The sequence below is a fragment of the Antechinus flavipes genome, chromosome 1 (genome assembly GCF_016432865.1).
Source record: "Antechinus flavipes isolate AdamAnt ecotype Samford, QLD, Australia chromosome 1, AdamAnt_v2, whole genome shotgun sequence".
NCBI classification, from domain to species: Eukaryota; Metazoa; Chordata; class Mammalia; order Dasyuromorphia; family Dasyuridae; genus Antechinus; species Antechinus flavipes.
The window spans coordinates 11,037,498-11,057,606 of NC_067398.1; the positions used below are offsets into that span (position 1 = coordinate 11,037,498).

The following is a 20,109-nucleotide window of genomic DNA, read 5'->3' on the forward strand; positions in this document are numbered from 1 at the left end:
TGTTTTCTTAGAAGATTTATGAGAAAGATCAGACTTCTTTTTCAGTCAGCACATTCAAATTTTGGACAGCTCTGCTGGTTAGGGTTGGGGTTAGGGTTAGAAGTTCATCTCTCTGGCTCCTAAAATTAAACCACCTTCTCCTCTTTTAAACTTCTCTCAGTTGTTCCAATGTCTAACCCCCAAATATTAAGGGGGGAAACAATAACAACAACAAAATAGAGAAAAACCAAAAGCTTGTTGTATACCTACTATGTGCTCGATATTGTGTTAAGTGATGTATATATAAGGAAAGGCAGAAATCAATCCTTTGCCTCACAGACCTCACAATCTAATAATCCATAATGAAAGGACTCCCAGGTAGTTATGACTATCCCTGAAGTCACCTCTAAGCTCAGTTTCCCTAGTTGTTTCAATGCACTTTTGCAACGATGTGATTTTTTTCTGATTTAGAAAAGCACATGAGATTGATTAAAAAATGGAAAAAGTTGGAGTTTTAACTACTAGAACTCAGCATCTCAGTCTTAAGGGAATTAAAGGCACTGAGGGATTCGGTTGGTTGCCTAGTAACACACAGTGATGTGTGTTGGATGGACTTGACTGCAGAAAACACAGTCTGTCCATTCTTTCAATCGCAAAACAACCTCGTTGGAGACTTGGAATCGGATGTGTGTTTCTCTCTAAGGGAGAGGGATCTCAGTGAATGGAGGAGCTTCTTCCTAAATGCTCTGAGAAAATGACAAATGCTTTCTTTTCTTTTTCTGTTTCAAGAGACTTCCTGAAAGCTGGAGATAAGGAGAATATTTTCAACGCTGATCATTTCCCGCTCTGGTACAGAAGGGCAGCCGAACAGATCCCGGGAAGCTTTGTCTACTCCATCCCGTTCAGCGTCGGTCCGTATTGTTGTTATGTTTTAAATTTTCACCCATGCAGAGCACAAGGCTGAGTTGAAATGATTCATAATAGAAACTTAGTTATTAAGAATCAACAGAGAAACGTTTAGCCAATGTTTAATTAGTAACCAGGCTTCAGAGTCTTAGTACCCTAAATAAAGCAGAGATTTGGCCTAAAGCTATTGTGTAACTAAGAGAGGGCCTTCCCTCTAGGGCCATATGCACAGTGGAAAAAAAAAAAAAAAAAGACTCCCACTTTGTTTGGAAAAGCTAAAGAAAAAAAGGTCAATATCCATAATAGTTTCAATGCACAATAACAATAGATCTGTTCACAGAAATGGAGAACAAAGTCAGCCATCCAAACAGCCTCCCTCCCTTCCTCCAGATGAGGGCTAACCCATTTCAACTTGCTTAAGGGACCAGCCCCTGTCTGACTCCTTCCTCAATTAACTCTCAGACATTCTCAATCACACAATCTGTGCTTGCTTAACACATGTGTGACCTTGGGCCTAACCTGAGTCTCAATTTTCTCATCTAGAAAATGATGGGCTGTACTAGATCAATCAAATCAATTAACATTTATTAAGTATCTGCTTCAGTGTATACAAAAGGAAGTAAAGTATACTCTCCAACCAATCTAATTTATCTACTTTTCAGCTACCAAAGTACTAAAGTACTAGATCAATCAAACCAAATCAACATTTATTATCTACTTCAGTGTATACAAAGGGAGGTAAAGGATAATCTCCACCCAATCTAATTTATCTCCTCACTATTCAGCTTCCAAAGTGATTTTACTAAAGTTTGGTCCAACTATTCCATCCCACTATTCAATAAACTCTAGTAGCAACCTATTTTCTCCAGTATCCACTGCAAACTCTTTGTTTGGCATTCAAAGCCCTTCATGACCTGTTTTCCTTCTTCTTTATGTTTTACTCTTTACCACCTGGGTGGCTGAATGGAGAATAGATTAGCATGGGGAGACACCTGAGACAAGTAGACCCAATAGCAAGCTATTGTAATAACCCAGATGTGTGAGGAGGAGAGTCTACACCAGGATGCTAGTAGGTGCAGAGGGAGGGCCATATTCCCAAGACAAAACAAGGGTGAAATTAAGAGACAATAGATCAGATATGGAGTATAAAAAATAATGAGGAGTCCAGGGTGCCTTCTAGGTTGTGAAACTGAGGACTTAGAGGAAGGTGTTGCTCTTAACATTGATAGAGGAGTTAAGATGAAGGAAGGATTTAAGAAAAGATACTAAGGTCTATTTTAGACATGCTGAGTTTAAGATATCTCCTGAACAACCAATTGGAGATGTCTGAGAGACAACTGGAGATGTGAAACTGGGTCTCAGCAGATTATTGGGGCAAGATAATTAGACTTGGGAATTATCAGTTTAGAAAGGGGTTTAGGGATAACTCCATGAGAGCTGATGAGATTAGCAAGTGAAATACAATAGAGATAGAAGAGAAAAAAAGCCTAAAATAATGGTTACAGGGCATGGTCTAGATAAGACTCCAGGAAAGGAGCCTGAGGAGTGGTCAGACAGAGGCAAGGAAAACCCTGAGAGCATGATACCCTGAAAACCTAGAAAGAAAAAAAAGTGTCAAAGAAAGGGGAATGTGCCAGAGGAGAGGTTATTCGGTGGTGTCAAAGGCTACTAAGAATTTTGGAAAGAGGAACATTTCTGTTGCCCATAAAGTTTAAAGGATAAAGTTTATTTCCTACCAGATATAGAGCAAAATATGATTCTTCCTTTCTTTGGTGTTTGACCCAATTGAATCACAGAATTAATATCTCAGAATTGGAGATATTATTAGATGGAAACAAAGTATACTGTCTATCTGACCACAAAACTAGCACGTGGTCATCCCTCCAACCTGAAAGAACCAAAAGGAAGGACTCTAGTGATGTCAAAACTGTTATCTTTTAAGACAACTAGGAATTGTTAGGAAGTTTTTCATAATATCAAATCTAAATGAGTTTCTTTCTCTACTTTTCCTGGTTCTTCTTTTTGAAGTCAAGCAGAATAACTCTAAAATCTTTTTCACATGATAGACTTTTTTTTCCAAAAAAAAAATATATACATATTTTCTTAAAAGCAACATAAAAAAAAAAAACAGAAAAGGAAGACCAAATAAAATCAAATAAAACAAAACAAAACGTTGTCAGAATATTAGGAAGGGTTCAAAATATATAACAATAGATTAGCAGTTCAAGAAAGTATAGATAATAGTAGAAGAAATTATATTCATGAGTATCCATCTTTTCTTTACTTCTTTGGAAATTGATCTTTTGTTTTCTGCTGTACACCTTTTTCCTCCTTTCATTCTCCCAGCAAGCTATAGTTAAATAAGGATATATTTATGTATACATATACAGATAAACACATACACCTGTCCCTCCCCTAGACATCTTTCCTTCCCTTGCTAAGTCTTTGCTTTAATTCTGGTCTTTAACTTGTCTTGCTATTAATTAACCTTCTCTCACCCATGTTTCCTTCCCTTGTCTTCCTCCATCCTTCTCTTCCCCCTCCACCCATCCTTTCCCCCTTATTACTTTATAAAATTTGAAGGGTGCTAAACCCTTCATGGTATATATGTAGTGTTGCCAATTTAACCCATTCTCAATGTGAGTAGGTTTTCAGAACTATGGGCCTTCTCCCTTCTCTAATACCTCACTGTCCATTCTTCCTCTATATCCATTTGTATAATATACTTACAGTTTTTACCTTAATTATGCCTTAATCTTTCTTTTGGCCTACCCAGTTATTGATGTCAATCTTGAACATATAGTATACAACATAAAATAAATTGTCCATGTTAAATTTCTTGAAAGCGATCTTTGATATTGACTCATATGTTAGTTTTGTTTTTTTTATTATTATTATTGAGTTCAGATTTGGTTCAAAGTCCTGAAAATCTGCAAGTTCATTGAATGTCCATTTTTTTCATTCAATATTATGGATGATTTTGCTGGACATGGTATTTTTGGCCATAGGCCTAGTTCTTTTAATTGCTGCTATAAATTATTTTAGGATCTGTGGTCTTTAATTGTGACTGCTAAGTCCTATACAATTATAATTGTGGTATCAGCATATTTGAATTTGTTTTTCTTGTTTCTTGCAAATTTTTCTCTTGGCCTGGGGTTTTCAAAATTTGACAATAATATTCCTATGTGCTTTCTACAAAGGATCTCTCTGAGGTGTAATTGGAGGATTTTTTTTTCCTCTCTTTCTATTTTCACCTCCTGCTTTGTAACTCCAGGACAATTTTCTTGGATTATTCATTGCAATATATCATGTCAAGATTCTTTTTGTGGTTACAACTTTCAGGTAGTCCAATTATTCTTATATTTTTTCTTCTTGATATGTTTTCCAGACCTGTTGTTTTTCTAGATTTCTTCACATCTTGTATTATTTTTTCTTTATATTTGTTTATATATTGCCTTGTTACTTCTTAATCTCTGTTAGCTTCACTGACTTGCCTTTTCCCTGTTCTAATTTTCAAAGAGTTAAAATATTCAATACTTTGTTAACTCCTTTTCTAGTTAATTCTTTTTCAAAATCTTGTTTTTCTTGGATTCTTTTTTTCCTTTTTCCTCAATGTCTCTCATTTGATTTCCAAATTCTTTTTTGAATTTCATAAATTCTTTCTGATCAGAGAGCCATTTAATTTTATTCTTTGAGGTAGAAGCTTTTTTGTTTGTTTGTTTGTTTTTTTACTTTAGTGTCCTCCTCTGAAGATGAACCTCCATCTTCCATATTCCAATAGTAAGTTTCTATATTGGGTTCTTTCTTCTTTGGTGATTCTTTTTTTTTTTAATGGGAAGTAGTAACCATTTCTGATTGTGAGATGGGGGAATAGTGCCTATAGCTTCACTTCAGCTCTTCCATCTGACTTGAAACTCCAAAGCAAAGCTTACCCCTCCTGAAAGTGCCTGTAGCCAGGAGTGTCCCTGCCCCACTGACCCGGCATTCCTGGTGGGCTCATTCCTTTTTGTTAAGGGCTGCATCTCAGCAGCACAGCTGGGCCTGGCATTCCTAATCAGAATTCACTCAGTCTTCCCACCTCAAATCCCAGGCTCCAGACACAGTCCAGGAGGTAAAAGTTTCTGTGTCTCCAGTGAAATCCAGCGAGCCCCAGGGGACCCCACTTGGTGTTTCTGTAGAGCTAACCTGGAAGTATTTGTATTTCATGCTGGTCAATCTCTCATTGGGATATTTTGATCTTCTTGGGTTGTGTCAGGAGGGTCCCTGTTCTACCCCAAGTCCTCTTGATTTTCCATCAATCCATGTAATTTTATGAAAAAAAAATTCAGAGTTCTGAACTAAGAGCTCTGGGATCTAGTCCTGGTTCTGTGTGCACAAGTGGACAACTCATATGACTCTCTGGGTTTCTGTTTTCTCATCTGTAGAAAGAATCTATTAAACCGTGTGATTTCTAAGATACTGAGTTGCTTTGACATTCTACAGTATTGATTCCAGGACACCAGAGAGTTTTACTTCCTTATGTAGTGTCTGGCTACCTAGAAGAACCCAGATAATTTCCATATGATGCCTGATGTCATCGCTTTGGTGGCATTCCAAATCAATATTTGGCAACTTTCCCCTTGGAGGTCTGTAGCCATCCCGAATAACCAAGAAGCTATTATGGAGTCTTTGGAGTAAGCGCTACATTCCTGTTTTATCCATGTTTGGAATAGACGTGCCCCAAAACCCAGGGCTTTCAATAAGATTTTACAGGTCAGTCCATTCTCAACCGAGAAATCAGAGCCAATGCTCCCAACTCATTTGAAAACTATTTTCAAACTTCTTGTCCAGCTGCTCTTCCATGATGTATATTTGTGGACAGAATATAAATATGACTATTGAGATAAGTAAACATAGGGAGCAGTAATTATGTGCTACTCAACATGCTGTATGTTCTAGACTGTAAAGAATTCTAGGAGAAAGGACAAAATTAAACCAAGATCTCTTCCATGTTCCCCAAATCAGGTAATAGAGAATCAGGTCTATCAGAGTTTCAAAATTATCTCTCTTATGATTTGGAAGAAACAGGATTGCCAGGGACTTCCCTTGTCTGAATAAGAATCCCTATCTTGACTACGTATAAAAGATGTTCAAATCTTATCTTGAAGACTTTCAATAAAAGGAATCCACTGTCTCCCAAGGAAATCTATTTTAACTTGGGATATCCCTAGTTGTAAAAAGTCTCTCTCAGCCCTTCTATTAAGGCTAAATTTGCCTCTGCTGTTTTTACCCAAGTGTTCTAGTTCTGTCCTCTTGGACCCAAAAGAATAAACCTGCAATCCCTTTCCCCATGGTCCCCAATATTTCCCCAAATATCTTAAGACGGTCACTTTTTCTCCCTACTTGGTTCCAAGTTTCCTTTTCTCTAGCCTAGAGAGCCCCAATTCCCTCCACAGATCATTCTATGGTATAAACTCAGGGACTTTCAATAATCTGGTAAGTGTTAGATGTTCTCTCCAACTTGCCAATGTTCTTCATAAAATATGGTGTCTAGAATTGAATGTAATACTTTTTCTGTTTTCATCAGGCAAGTGTAATTGGCATAGATCCATGAAAGAGAGCAAACACTTAATAAATGCTTGTTGACTCAACAACCATCTTCTTATTGCTGGAGTCAGTGTTTATTGATACATCCCAAGATTGTTTTTGCTGTTTTGGCTGCTATACCAATGTTGACTCTCATCCAGGAAAATATAGCAATACAGATTATTGAACCCCAAAACCACCTATCAAGCAGCAGCCCTACCAGGCTGGATGGTGTTGGGCTAAGCATCAGCAAGTACTAGGTTCAAAAAGTGGGAATTACTTTTTTATATGCATTGGCTAGAAGGCTACTGAGATTCCCTCCAACTCTCAAACAGTATGTTTCTAAAATTGTAGGAATTCAAAGTTCTGATAATAAATGCATCACTGTCTAATATCCTTAACCCTTTCTCCCTTTCTAGCAACTCCATAGGATCTATGAACTAAATTACCAAGAGTTTCAGAATCTGCCCCATGAGGGATAAATGTTGAAGATTTCATAAGCTGATGTCATTGACATCAGTGACCATGATGGATTGATCCACTATAATATCATATCTGTTTTTTTTTTCTCTCCAACAGGAGCAGTAAACAAAAGCAATGTGGTGACAGCCAGTACTTCCATCCAACTCCTTGATGACAGGAAATCACCAGTGGTAGCAGGTAATGCTCTTGTTTGTTTCTATCCATGAGCAAAGTAAGAGTGATTTATGTTCACTTAGTGGGGCACCTGATTTTTCTTGTACTGTTGTTCTGCCAGAGCTTAAGCACATTTTATTGACTTGTTTTCTAAAAATATTTTTATCAGCACCTTCTATTTTATAATATAATCATTTATTCCTTCCTAATCAGGACTCTCCCATCAATAATTAAAAACATTTAAGCAAAACTGAAGAGTAGAGAACTTGATTGCTTATCCAATTTTCCATCCCTGTATTTCCCCACCTGTCTACTGAGAGCATCTAAGTACATTTTATTATCATTCTCAGAACAAGATCAATTGCTACAATTAATGTTAATGTGGTCTTTGTTTATGTTCTTGTACTTAGTATATATCTTGTTTTCCTGGTTCTGTTTTCTTTCATTCTGCATCACTTCATACAAGTTTCCTTATATTTCTCGCAATTCTTTATAGTCATCATTTTGCAAGGGTATATACTAAGAGTCCATTCTTCTTGGAAGCACGATCTTATATAATCAACACTGAAGACTGATTGTTTTTTGAAAGGATGAATGTTTTTTGTACTTTATCCTCCCAAACCTACAGTTACCTACTAGGACAGGAGGCAAGGGAGAATGCTGTTGCCTCCGCTGTCTGGGAATTTGAGACCAGAAAATACCTAAGAAATCAGTTATGATCTTTCAAAAAAAAAAAAAGATGGCGGCTATTAGGTTTGACCATATACTTGAGGTTTGACCATGTGGGTGACATCTTTTAAAAATGGGTTCTAGACTGAATGAAGCTTTGTTGGTAAATAATTATTAAAGGGGAAAAACAATCTATCTAGATACTGCCCTCTTTGACATAGGTTGACAGTGACCTTGTCTTATCACAAAATGCATCTTTTTGTAGGACTTTGGAAAGATTTCTCTCACTAACTAGAATATTCTAGGTACTTTGGCTTTTATGTTGTATGTTTTCCTGAATTTCCTGACACTGAACTCTCTCCACCAATGTAATGATCTGGCTTGAAGGGGAAGGTCGGGACTGCCCCATTCAGGAAGGTCTTCTAGCTGACTGTTTATCCAAGGTGAGATTGAGAGAGATTCTCAAGTCAGGTATGGACCGAGTTGGCTCTGGGCTCCTTCCCAACTCACATTCAGTCAGAATCTGTCAGGATGATTTTCTGCACACAAGTCATTTATAATACAGTTTTTTAAAAAATCGAAATTTTTTCCCTCCCATTTGGACTCCGTCTTTGCATATGTGTTTTAATTGGAAAGGACTGAAAGCTTCTCTAGACTCATCACTACTATCCCAGGGCAATAGTCCTGGCTATGTATAGTCAATTATGCTATTGCGTGGTAAGTTTGGTATGTCTGAGAGTAGAAGTTTAGATAGAAAAGGAATTTTGCTTTAGGTTGTCACAAATGGTCACGATTGACTCAGTATCTGGGTTTCTCGGTCCCCTGATTCCCTCCCCTAGATTCAGTCATCAGTGGGCCAAAATCAGTGAAGAGACAGATTGCCCCTCCCTCATCCAGATTTACTTTGATTGTATTCTGTGCAACTCAAGAAGCGTTTCTTAAGTCGGGTGACCCAGTGGATAGAACGTTGGACTTGGAGCCAGGGAAATGAATATGAATCTGACCTCAGAAACTTACTTGCTGTGTGACTCTGGACCTACCACTTATTTCCTTTTGCCTCAGTTTCCTTATATGTAAAACTAGGCCCATGTTAACAGCAGCCTCCTAGGGATCTTGTGAGAATCAAAAGGGATACTGAATGCAAAGCTGTTTACAAAACTTCAAATCCTTTATACATGTGATTTATTATTATTATTATTATTTTATTATTAGCAGTGTTTCAGGCACCATGCTAAGTGCTGAGAATATAAAGGCAAAAAATGAAAGAATTCTTGCTCCTAAGAATCTTAGATTCTAGTCAGTCATTGAAAAATCATATATTATGTGCAGGCAATAATCCAGATACTATATAAAGTCCCGGTATACAATCATAAAAATGAAGCTTATGTTGTATTCCCATATTCATCAAACATTTATTAAGTACCTACTGCATGCCCGGCACCAGGCTAAGTGTGGGGAATACAACAACCACAAAAAATGAAACAGTCCCTTTCCACAAGGAGCTTCTATTCTGAAGTGAATCATGTGTTCTCTCCTATTTAAGAATCTTCTAGTTCCTACAGTTTGTCGGCATCCTAGCCAACAAGCCTGAGATTGGCCACGCACAAGAGTGGACTGAATTCTGGATCTGGGATCAGAAGAACTGAATGCAAACCTCCTCTCAGCCCTTTTGTATCTGGGAGACCATGAAGGAGCCATGTCGTGTCTCTCCATCTCCATCTCATTGACTACAAAATGGCAGGGAGTGGGTAGGGAGGAGCTAGAGGATTTCTGAAGCCCCTTGCAGCTCTGAATCTAAGCCGGTTGCTCGAGACAGGGCCGAGCTGAAGTGACCATCTCATGTAAGGTCAGCCCAAATTGGCGCCGCAGCATTTCACTCTGGGGTTTCTTCGGCCTAGCTTCCTCTGATCTGGGTCAGGCTGTTCTTTGTTGAAACCGAAGCTGGCAAGTCCCTCCCTCCCCATTCTGTCCTCGTTTAAAAGTTATTCCTGAATGCCTCACATTTCTGAAATGCCTGTTTGGGCTGATTATGAGTGAAATGTGGATTCCGTTTGGACAATCCGCATCCGGACCACAGGAGAACGTGGATGTTCCCAAACACTCCATTAGCCCCTTGGTCGGAGAACCACCTGAGGGCAGCATGGAAAAGGCCTGCTTGGAGCTTGCTTATGACATTGGATGAAAGTCAGCCCAGTGACCACAGGGCCCTGGTCAGAAGACTTGCCTTTTCATGAGATAATTAAAGAGAAGGAGGAAAGGAAAACAAATCAGAAGACAATGTATATTGTTTTAAAAAGTGTTAGTTTTGGACTCAGGAGGATTCAGGTTCAAATTTCACTTCGGTCACTTGATGACTCGGGCAAGTGGCTTAATGTCTCTGGATCTTCACCCTTGGAAAAAAGGGAGTTTGTTTAACTCAGAAGGAGCGAATACAACACCCCCCTGTATAAACCAGGAGAAACATTTACCAAAATAAATGAAACACAGATAATAATATGGGGTCTTCTAAGTCATTCCGCTTCCCTGAGGGATCCTTATGTCCGTTTGAGTGGTATCCTTCTCTGGTTTAATTCAACTCCATGACCCCTCCAGCTTTACCTCTATCATCCTATAATGATCTAGTTTTGAGCAGCCCAGAATAGTGGGAAGAACATGATCTGAAGTTGGAACCTGGGTTCAAATCTCAGTTTTACTATTCATTATCACGATTTACTATTCACATGATGGAGCAGGACCTTGAAGATATGATCTCTCTAAACTTCAGCCCCTTATTGGTGGAGTGAAGGAGCTGGGCTGGGGGATCCCTAGCATCCCTTCCAGTTCCCCAGTATATTATTGTACATATTCTCAATGTCTAATTCTACAGCGCTGGTGGCAACTGGAATGATACAGGGGAAAGAGTGCTGAGTTTGGAGTCACCGAGCCTGGGTTCAAATTGTATTTAGTACTTGTATGATTTGGTAGAAGATATTTTACTCCAGTTCTATCCTTTGTAAAATGCAAAAATTGGAATAAATGACTTCAAAGGTCCCTACCGGCTTTAAACTTATGATCCTACCCTAAGTCATGACTTAATGACTAAGTGAGTCCTTAAGATTTTCAGTGGGAGAGTCTGCTCCGGCCTGGGTCTTGTGACGCTGGTCCCAAGGAGAGACAGTGGGATGGATGAGATGACTTCCCAATGACCTTTAAATCTACAAAGCACGAGGAGCTACTTCTCTGTGTTTTAATAATTCCGACTCTCTTTCAAGTCACTGCCATAATTAGGTCCTGGTAATTGTTGTCTCTATATTCCCCTCCAATTACGTAGAGATTGTTTACTATTTTAAAATGAAAGGGTGATTTTAATTGGAACAGAATTTGTGTCTCAGCAGGTAGAGATGAAAAAGTGAGGAAGATTGTCCTTTGTCCTCCTGGGGAAGCCAGATGGGGCAAAGGGGACTGACCCCGAACCGAGCTTCAATGGGGCCCTTGTTTAGAAAGTAAACAGATCTGAAGGGAAAAGTTGACAATTTTGCAAATAATTCTAAAGGAGCCAGCTTGGAAGGATTGCCTAACACCACGGCCTGCGTTGGTATTCCCTAATACATTTACAATGCCTGGGCCTCTTGGGCGGGGAGGAATTTTTAATTTTTTTTATTCTTTTAAGCAAAAACATTTAGATCCTCATCTGTCACTGACAGCTTTGAAGAGGGGGCAGGCGTCCTGGGCAGGCTTCCATTGATACATCAGCCATGGAGGAGAAATGAGGCCCATCCATCTTTTTTTTTTCCCCAAGACACCAGTTCCAGTGCCCCTCTCGCTCTGTCTGCCAGCCAGCTACCCAGCTGCCCCAGGAGCTGCATACATTTCCATTTACCAGCTCATTACAGAGAAGGGAGAAAGGGGGGAGTTTTTACTTGCCTGGAGACATGCCGAGGGTCAGCTGAGCTCTGGACTCCCTAGGTCAAGCCCAGAGTCCATCTTCTTCTTGTCTTAAGGGTTTCCAGCCGTTGGATTAGGGATTGAGCCCCACATTTGCCAGTGGTTGCCTATATAACTATGGCAATTCAAGGAAGACCTTGGTGCTTTAAGATTCTACAAAACGGGAATGACAATCATATCTCGAAGGGACAGAATGACATAGAGGCTGGAAACCGGGGTTCAGATCTCAGTTCTGAAATGTTCTAGCCATGTGGCCATGAGCACGTTGCTGAAAATCTACAAGCCTCGGTTTCCCCTCTGCAAACGCAGAGATCTGGAACCAGATGTTCCAGCCATGTTGTCTGGCTCCCTTATAGGAGAGGTGAGGAACCTGAGGCCCATAGACACCGAGGGATGTTCCCAGTGCCATCCAGAAAGCCAGCATCCTTTGTGAGACTGGAACCCAGGCCCTCAGCTTTATCAGTGTCCGTCTTGTGAGTGGCACTGACTCTCCTGGGCTCAAGTGACAGAATGTCCCTAAGAGATCAGCCAACTTGAAAGCGCTTTATACATCTCAGTCCTTGTGGTTATCATTTTCCAACCTACTTCAGGATTGGGCTGAGAGTGAGCCAAGATAACTTGGAGGAAAACTTCAGGATCTGAAAAGCAGAAGAGGTTGGAGACCTTGCAGGACCTAAGATATTACATCCAGATGTCTCTTGGCTGGGCAAAAGCAAAGGTGCTAAAGCTCTTCTAGTCTGTGAGCAAAGTCAGGAAAGGAGCATTTATGAAGTGACTACTGTGTGTCAGGCACTGTGCTGAGTGCTGGGGAGGGAAAGCAAAGCAAAAGGAGGCACTGCCTTCAAGGATCTCACCGTCCAGTAGGGATAGACAACATGCAAATAAATGAGTGGGGACAAATAAGCTCTAAACTACCTAAGTTAGAGATAATCAGCAGAGGAAGGACAGAGACAGAGACAGAGAGAAGCAGAGACAGAAATAGGGAAAGAGAAAAAGAAAAAGCAGAACTTTCATTTATTTTCCAGATTATTTTCTTAAAAATTGTTTTTTTTTTTTCCTGTATGATATAGGATATTTTTTTAAAACCCTGATCTTACCAGGGCATGTTCTATTCCTCTTCCTTCTTCATTCAGCAGGAGGTGATAGTGAGAGGCTGAAGACGAGGGATTTATTAAATTAGTGACAACAGATTCAGAGCTGAGCTGAAGCCAAGGATGAGACCTTCTTATGATAGAATTAAAAAAAAAAAATCTGATCTTGCTTTCTCCATGCACTCCCCCATTGAGCAGACAAGAAAAATAATGGTCATATAATATGTATAGTCAGTCATACAAAATAAAGAGAAGCAGAAGAAGAAGAAGAGGATGACAGGATAAGAAGGAGGAGAAGAGAAGAGAGGAGAAGGAGGAAGGAAGGAAGGAAGGAAGGAGGAAGAAGGAAGGGAGGGAGGAAGGAAGGAAGGAAGGAAGGAAGGAAGGAAGGAAGGAAGGAGGAAGGAAGGAAGGAATAGAAAGAAGGAAGGAAGGAAGGAAGAAGGAAAGAAGAAATAGAGGAAGGAAGGAAGGAAGGAAGGAAGGAAAGAAGAAATAGAGGAAGGAAGGAAGGAAGGAAGGAAGGAAGGAAGGAAGGAAGGAAGGAAGGGAGGGAGGAGGAAGGAAGAAAGAAAAAAGGGAGGAAGGAATAGAAAGAAGGAAGAAAGGAAGGAAAGAATAGAAGGAAGGAAGAAATAGAGGGAAGGAAGGAAGGGAGGAAGGAACAGAAGGAAAGAAGGAAGGAAGGGAGAAAGAAAAAGGGAAGGAGGAAAGAAGAGAGAAAAGTCTACACTCTGGGCCCATCATTTCTCTCTCTATCTGGAGCCAATCAGGGAAACTTGCAAGAACTTGCAATTGGCGCCGGGGTAATTTGATGGGCATGGGGGGCACTGCTCTGTAAGGCCTGGAGAAGTTCGTCTGTCCCTGATGTTTATATCATCATCTGCAATAACCCTTTTTGAGCACACAAGACTAAACAGACTATGATTAGAAGACGCTCCAAGAAGCTGGTCAGAGCGTCAGTAGCTGCTGTTTCCATCATTCCAGAAAGGAGCTTCTGGCTGGGAGACGACAGCTCTCCGAAAGCCGGGGCATTTCTCAACACTGGCCTCTGAGCGTCGGGTTCGCGCTCTGGCTGTTGGGCAGCAGGCCAGGTTAGCGGCCCTCCTGGAAGGGAAGGGGAGAGGGCCCACCTGCAGTTTGGAGATCACATAATTCCAAAGAACATAATGAACCAAATGATGATTGCAGGTTTTAGGGTCCTGTGGAAGACCCTAGCTGGTAGATTCATGAAACTGAGCACAGCCGTTCTCCTGCAGCCCGTCATTCCATCGGAAGTTGGTCCATGTTGTGTTGTGTTAGACCTGAAAAGGCTCTCAGCCCTCTCGTTAGGCTATTTTGAAGGAGACAATAAAGGATTTAAACGTTTACACCTGGCTGCATTTGAGGTGATTATTACTCGGAACTGAAACTAAGGCTGCCTCCAGAAGCTCCCTGAGAAACCTGCTCCCCGAGAACCATCATATTTTAGAAAAGAAGAACACCACACCATCCCATGCCTGTTTTAAGATCGTTAAATCAATTAAATACATATTTACAAAGCCTCTTCTTATGTGCCAGATTTTGTGGTAAGTACCAGAGATTTAAAAAAAAAAAAAAAAGGCAAAAAAGTCTCTGGTCTCAATGAGCTCATGATCTAGTCCTTAAAAACAAGATTATTGTGGCAGTTAATTGGTGTAAGGGATAGAGCTCCAGTCCTGAAGTCAGGAGGACCTGAGTTCAAATCTAGTCTCAGATACTTAACATTTCCCAGCTGTGTGACCCTGGACAAGTCACTTAACCCCAATTGCCTCAGGGGGAAGAAAAAGACAGTATCATCTAAGCTGGTGAAACTTCTCTCTCCCTCCTGCCCGCGTTCCAGGTATAGTCATCCTGTCCACATCACTGTTCAAGAAGAGCACGTGCCAGTAGATTACCTTTTATACAACTCTCCTTCCATTTACTTCCATAATTATCTTACCCAGTCACCGCATTCATAGATGTGTATATATTACAGCATAAGCTCCTTACAAAGACGGCCCTTTTTTGTTTGTTGGATACCTAATGAGCCCCGCCTATCTGATAGGAAGTGCTTAATAAATGCTCTTCCACTCATTCTTCATTGTTCTCTCTAGTATCACGAATGGTGTATAATTCAACTCAGCCTGCTTCAGTCCAATCAGCTTTTTTAAAGGGCAAAGTCAGCTTCATTTTTCTTTTTGTATCCCTCAAGCCCAACATAGGGCGTCATAAGCAGGAAATAGGTCCCAAGCTTCTTGATGGATTCAAAACCATCCCAGAGCTAAAGATGGAACGATCCCAGATACAGAAAAGATGGAACGAAGCCGCTCCCTGCAGGAGCCTCTCATCTCTACCTAAATCTGCTGAGGATCTGCTGGGCAGAAGTCTTTCCATTTCAGCTACTGCGTTCATAGTATCCCGGACACTTGGAGAACTCTGAAAATAAGTCACCGTTACATTGGCGACGTTCCCACAGCCTCTGATGACTTTCCAAACACTTGGAGTGGACCTTAGACTCTGCGTGGATTCTGTTAACCACAGCTGGTTATGTTGAATGTACATTAACCTAAATGACTGAAGTAAAAGCCGAGAGGAGATTCTGTTTCGGCAGCAGAAAGCCCACGTGGTCACGGGCCGACCGCCGTCCTGGGTTGGAATCTCGTCTCTGCTGCGTCTCTTACCGTGGCCGTGCTGCCTCCCCTTTGGATCCTGCTTCCCGATGGACAGAACTGTCTTAAATAGATACTTACCCTTTCCTGCTTTGTGGAACGTTCCAAGAAAAGTGCTTTGCACACCTTGGATAGAAAGTATTAGGGTTCTTGTTTGTCACATAGTGAGCTTTCCATTTTGAGGCTAAGTACATTATTTTTGATTCAATGAATTATGTTTTCCCCTATTTTACTGATTATTGTCCTTTCTCTTAGAATCATGAATTAATGTGCATTCGTATGGGCCTTGTCTGTAATAGGGTCATAGATCTGATGGTGAGAGGATGCTCAGAGTCACCTCATTTACTGAGGAGGAAGCCGAGGCCGGTAGAGATGACGTGACCTCCAAGGGTCAGAGGGCAGGATTTGGACCTCACTTTGATTCAAACAGCAAAGCCACAGAATCCATGATTTTCATACCCGATGACCAAATGTGCTTTTCTCTAAAATCATGGAACTTGACACTATTAGATACGCTCAGTACTGGATATTTTCTCCACCCTTAGGGCCTCACATGTGTCCTTGGGCATAAGGCAGTAGAGCTTGGGGAATTACAATTCCTAGTTGCTGGGGCTGCTCAGGAGGGAAGTGGTGACTCAGGACCTGGAACACTCGCTGATCACGCAAAGGTCACTACATTTAATAGCAGGAATGCTTTATCAAGGGACTCGGATCGGCCCCGGCCATCGCCTTCTCTAAGCGGCAGCGACACGGCTGTTTTCTTAGCCATCTTGGCAGGAGAAAAGAACATGATGGCAAAGGGGCTCCAGGCAGCTGAGAGGTGCTGGCCCGTTTCTGTTCTGGGAAACGGATTGGGTTCAGAGACCAGCTCACATTGTCTCCAAAACCAGCAGCTACCTTTAAGCCTGCGACAGTCATGCGAGGCAGCTGTTGTCATCCCGCAGTGGATGCTGACAAGGGCATGGGCAGGATTGAGTTTCACACCATTCCTTGCCATGGGAATAAAAATAGCCCCAAGTTGGGAGAATCTGGAGCCTTGAGAGTGTAATTGTACCAGAAGGAATTTAAATGACCCCAAGGGCTTTTTCCTCTGCTCCGGGGTGCATCCCCTTACTCAATGGCCTTAGCAACAGGGGCTGGAAGGAACTGTTTCCTGGACAAGCCTGATTAACTCTGAAATGAAAAGAACTACCCAGGCCTTTTCCAGATGAGTAATCTGAGGCCCAAATGAGTTAAGTGGTTTGCCGAGGGGTCACACAGGTTGTGTGTGAGAATAGAGCGAGACCCTGCATTCAATCCAGGCTTTAAAGGAATCCGTTCCAAGGCCCTCCGTTTGCAGAGGAAATACATTAACCCCAGAAAAATCATGAGCTCCTTCCACAAAGACCAAAGATGCACTCCGGTAGCCGGTTGTCTGATATATTGTGCAGTCATTCTTCCTCAAGCATGAACTAGATCATGGGCATGGTAGTCTGGAGCTGGGTGGAACCTCAGAGGCCTCTGGGCCAAGGCCTTGATTTTTTTAAGTGAGAAAATTGGGCCCAGGGAGTTCTGAAGGAATTGGAAGTTGTGAGTTTTCTAAGGTCAAAAGAGTAATAAGTCTTAGACATGAGAGCCGTCCCATGAGATTCTGAGATTCTACTGGGTCCAAGGTAATGGGATCACAGAGAGACCTGAAAAGAACCTTAGACCTCCTCTGTTCCAACCCCCTCATTTTACAGAGGAGGAAACTGAGGACAAAGAGATTTAATCCTTGTTTTAGGTCACATAGACAATAATGTCAGTGGCAGTGCTTGGAATCAGGTCTCCTAGTCTCCAAGTCCCTTTCTCTTTCTAGTGCATCACATCATTAGTTTGTGGCAAAGCCAAAATAATAACCTCAGACTTATCCTGTCCCCGTCAAGTTATTGCCACAGTTATCTAACTAATATTCCAAAGGGTCTAATGACCCTACATCACAGTCAATCCATACTTACCCATTGTGAGTCGCTGTCAATCGCATCCATCTATAAATTCACTACCCAGTGTGCTGGGCATTTCTCGTGTTTATTTGCCATCACATGTGTGCCAACAGAATTCGTGGGCTACGATTGGCTCTCCCTTACACTGAATAGTCTTTTCCTTCTTTTTATTCTTTAATCCCCAACCTATAGATGTCTGATGACATTCTTTATCCCCCCGCTTAATTCCCTCAGTAGAAAATCCATATGAAATAAGTATTTGAGAATCGGAAAATGAGGGGATGAGCATCATTTGGGGAATGGTTGCATAAGTTATGATACAGGAAAGTAATGGAATATTATTGTTCTGTAAGAAATAATGAACGAGCAGATGAGCCTGGAAACTGAGGCTGAGTGAAGTGAGCAGAACCAAGAAAGCGTCGTATACAACAACAACATTATGTGGTGATCGACTATAATAGATGTAGCTTTTCTCAGCAATCTAGTGATCCAAGGCAATTCCAACAAACTTTGGATGGAAAAAGCCATCCGCATCCAGAGAGAACTTTGGAGACTGAATGTGGACAGAAGCATAATATTTTCACTTTTTTTCTTTTGTTAGTTTTTTCTCTCTCCTCCATGGTTTTTTTCCATTTTGTTTTGATTTTCTTCTCCCAACATGACATATAGAAATATGTAAAAAAAAGAAATGTATATGTATATATTATACATATACATATATAGACATATCTATGTCTATATATATAAATCTGTGTGTGTTTAGGATATATAGCCTAAAATCATGTAAGAAAAGAACTAAAAGAAATAAGTATTTGAAAATAGAGAACCTGAGTCCAAGTGTTACCTGATGGCCTAATCTCACCTGGTCTGGAAGTGCAGCAGTCCCTCTGAGGCCTGATCTCGTTACTGATTGACTCCGACCTGCTAAGTTTGAGGCAGCCTTGACTCACAGAGCTGGGATGATTTCGGGTTCCTGCAGGGTTTGGGCCTCCCTGCGGCTCCAAGTCCCTGAGTTTAAGGGCCTCGGGCTCCTTAGCAGCTGAGAGGACGGGGGAGACTTGACCCACTGCCTCTGGCTCAGTCACTGTTGTTCTGCGATCCTCCGTGTCCGTGATTTCTAAAATGCCGTGTTCTTTTGGGAGCCTCCAGTAGAGCAGTGCCTGAGGTCCATATTCTTTGAAATACAAATGGGAAGTACGTTGGGCTGGATTTGTGACCTTGCAAAAGGGCCTCCCTGGTCTTCAGTTCCCTTTTCTGTTGAAGGAAGGTGTCAGTTGGGGTGATCTGTCCATCATCATCCTCATCATGCATTTAATAAGCACCGATGGTGTGCCAGGCACAGTGTTAAGCACTAGGGATACAAAGAAAGAGATCTCTCGCATGTCTTCCCTCCTGCCATTCACTTGAAATAAATCTAATTTCCAGAGCCTCCTGTGGACTTCAGGGCTATGGCTGGTGGCCACTGTCTTGCTTCTGTGTTTACAGTTGCCAGTTCCCCTCTTGTCTCTCCCCTTCTTCTTCCCTTGTTCTCTGGCGCACTGGAATAAAATAACCAACTTTGGCCCACACGCGCCATCCCGCCCAGTCACTGGGCATTCTGAGAGAACATTCGGGCAGCTAAAGGTTCCCCCCTTCATTCGTTCTCTCAAGTCCCTGCTGTGAAGGGATTTTTAGCATCTTTGTCACCACCAGAACGGCTGAGACCATCCTCCTTCCCCAAAGGACTGGATGGGAGCTGCAGTCTGCTCAGCCGAGACCAGAATTCTGGGAAGGCAGAAAGAAGAATACTAGTTTTGGCGGCAGAGAAGCTGGGTTCAAACACTGCCCTTGTGGTGTAGGATCTGGGGCAAATGACTCCCTCTTCTCTGATCCAGCTCTAAATCGGTGACCCCGGGAACATTCCTTTGTCTCCCAGCATGCACCAATGCTTCCTAGGGCCCTTCCATTCTTTCCCACCGCTGTCTGAGATCTTGTGCACATGCTTCCTCCCACAGCATCTCGGAAGGCGTCTGGGCCAAGCTTCTGCTGTACCAGTGTCCCTTCCGCAGCACGTGGGACAGGCGGTCCTCCCGCCTTCCGGACAGATGGTCCTCCCGCCTTCCGGACAGACGGTCCTCCCGCCTTCCAGACGGCCTGCCCTGGCCTTCCTCAGGAGATGGGGGACGGCCCTGGTGGAAGATGGCCACATTCCCTCACGGGAGCTTTGCTCCCTTCAGAGGCGGCACATTCACTGTGGGCTCTGCACTAGGTCTTACTGAGTCCCCCAGAAATGAATTCACAGTGATGTGTCTGTCTGCCCGCTCTCTTCCCCTAGAATGGAAGGTCCTTCAGAACAAGGATATTGCATTTTTTCCTTGATATTCCCAGCATCTAGGGCAACACCTGGCATCAAATAGGAATTAATTAAGTGTTTGTGCTTTTTTCTTTTTATTAGTTCAAACCCATATCTGTCTCTCAAAAACTCCCTTCCACTGTCCTTAGTTCTGCCCTCTGAATAAATCTTTCCCCCCCTGAGGCAATCAGGGTTAAGTAACTTGTGTAAGTGTTACAAAACTAGGAAGCATTAAGTGTCTGAGATCAGATTTGAACTCAGATCCTCCTGATTCCAGGACTGTTGCTCTAGCCACTGCGCCACCCGGCTGCCCCCAACAGAATAAACCTCACTCCTATTACTAGTGATAACCGTTCAGTGCTTGAAGATAATTCCTA

At 41.9% G+C, this 20,109-nt stretch overlaps 1 protein-coding gene across 2 annotated transcripts in view; it reads left to right on the forward strand.

Moving 5' to 3' along the window:
- CACNA2D3 (calcium voltage-gated channel auxiliary subunit alpha2delta 3) overlaps window positions 1-20,109 on the forward strand; it is a 1,005,807-nt gene that overhangs the window by 822,862 nt on the left and 162,836 nt on the right. For both annotated transcript variants that reach the window (XM_051978988.1, XM_051978997.1), the window contains 2 exons: window positions 769-890; window positions 7,030-7,110. In XM_051978988.1, coding sequence (XP_051834948.1) covers window positions 769-890; window positions 7,030-7,110 — 203 coding nt within the window. The remainder of the gene's footprint in view (window positions 1-768; window positions 891-7,029; window positions 7,111-20,109) is intronic.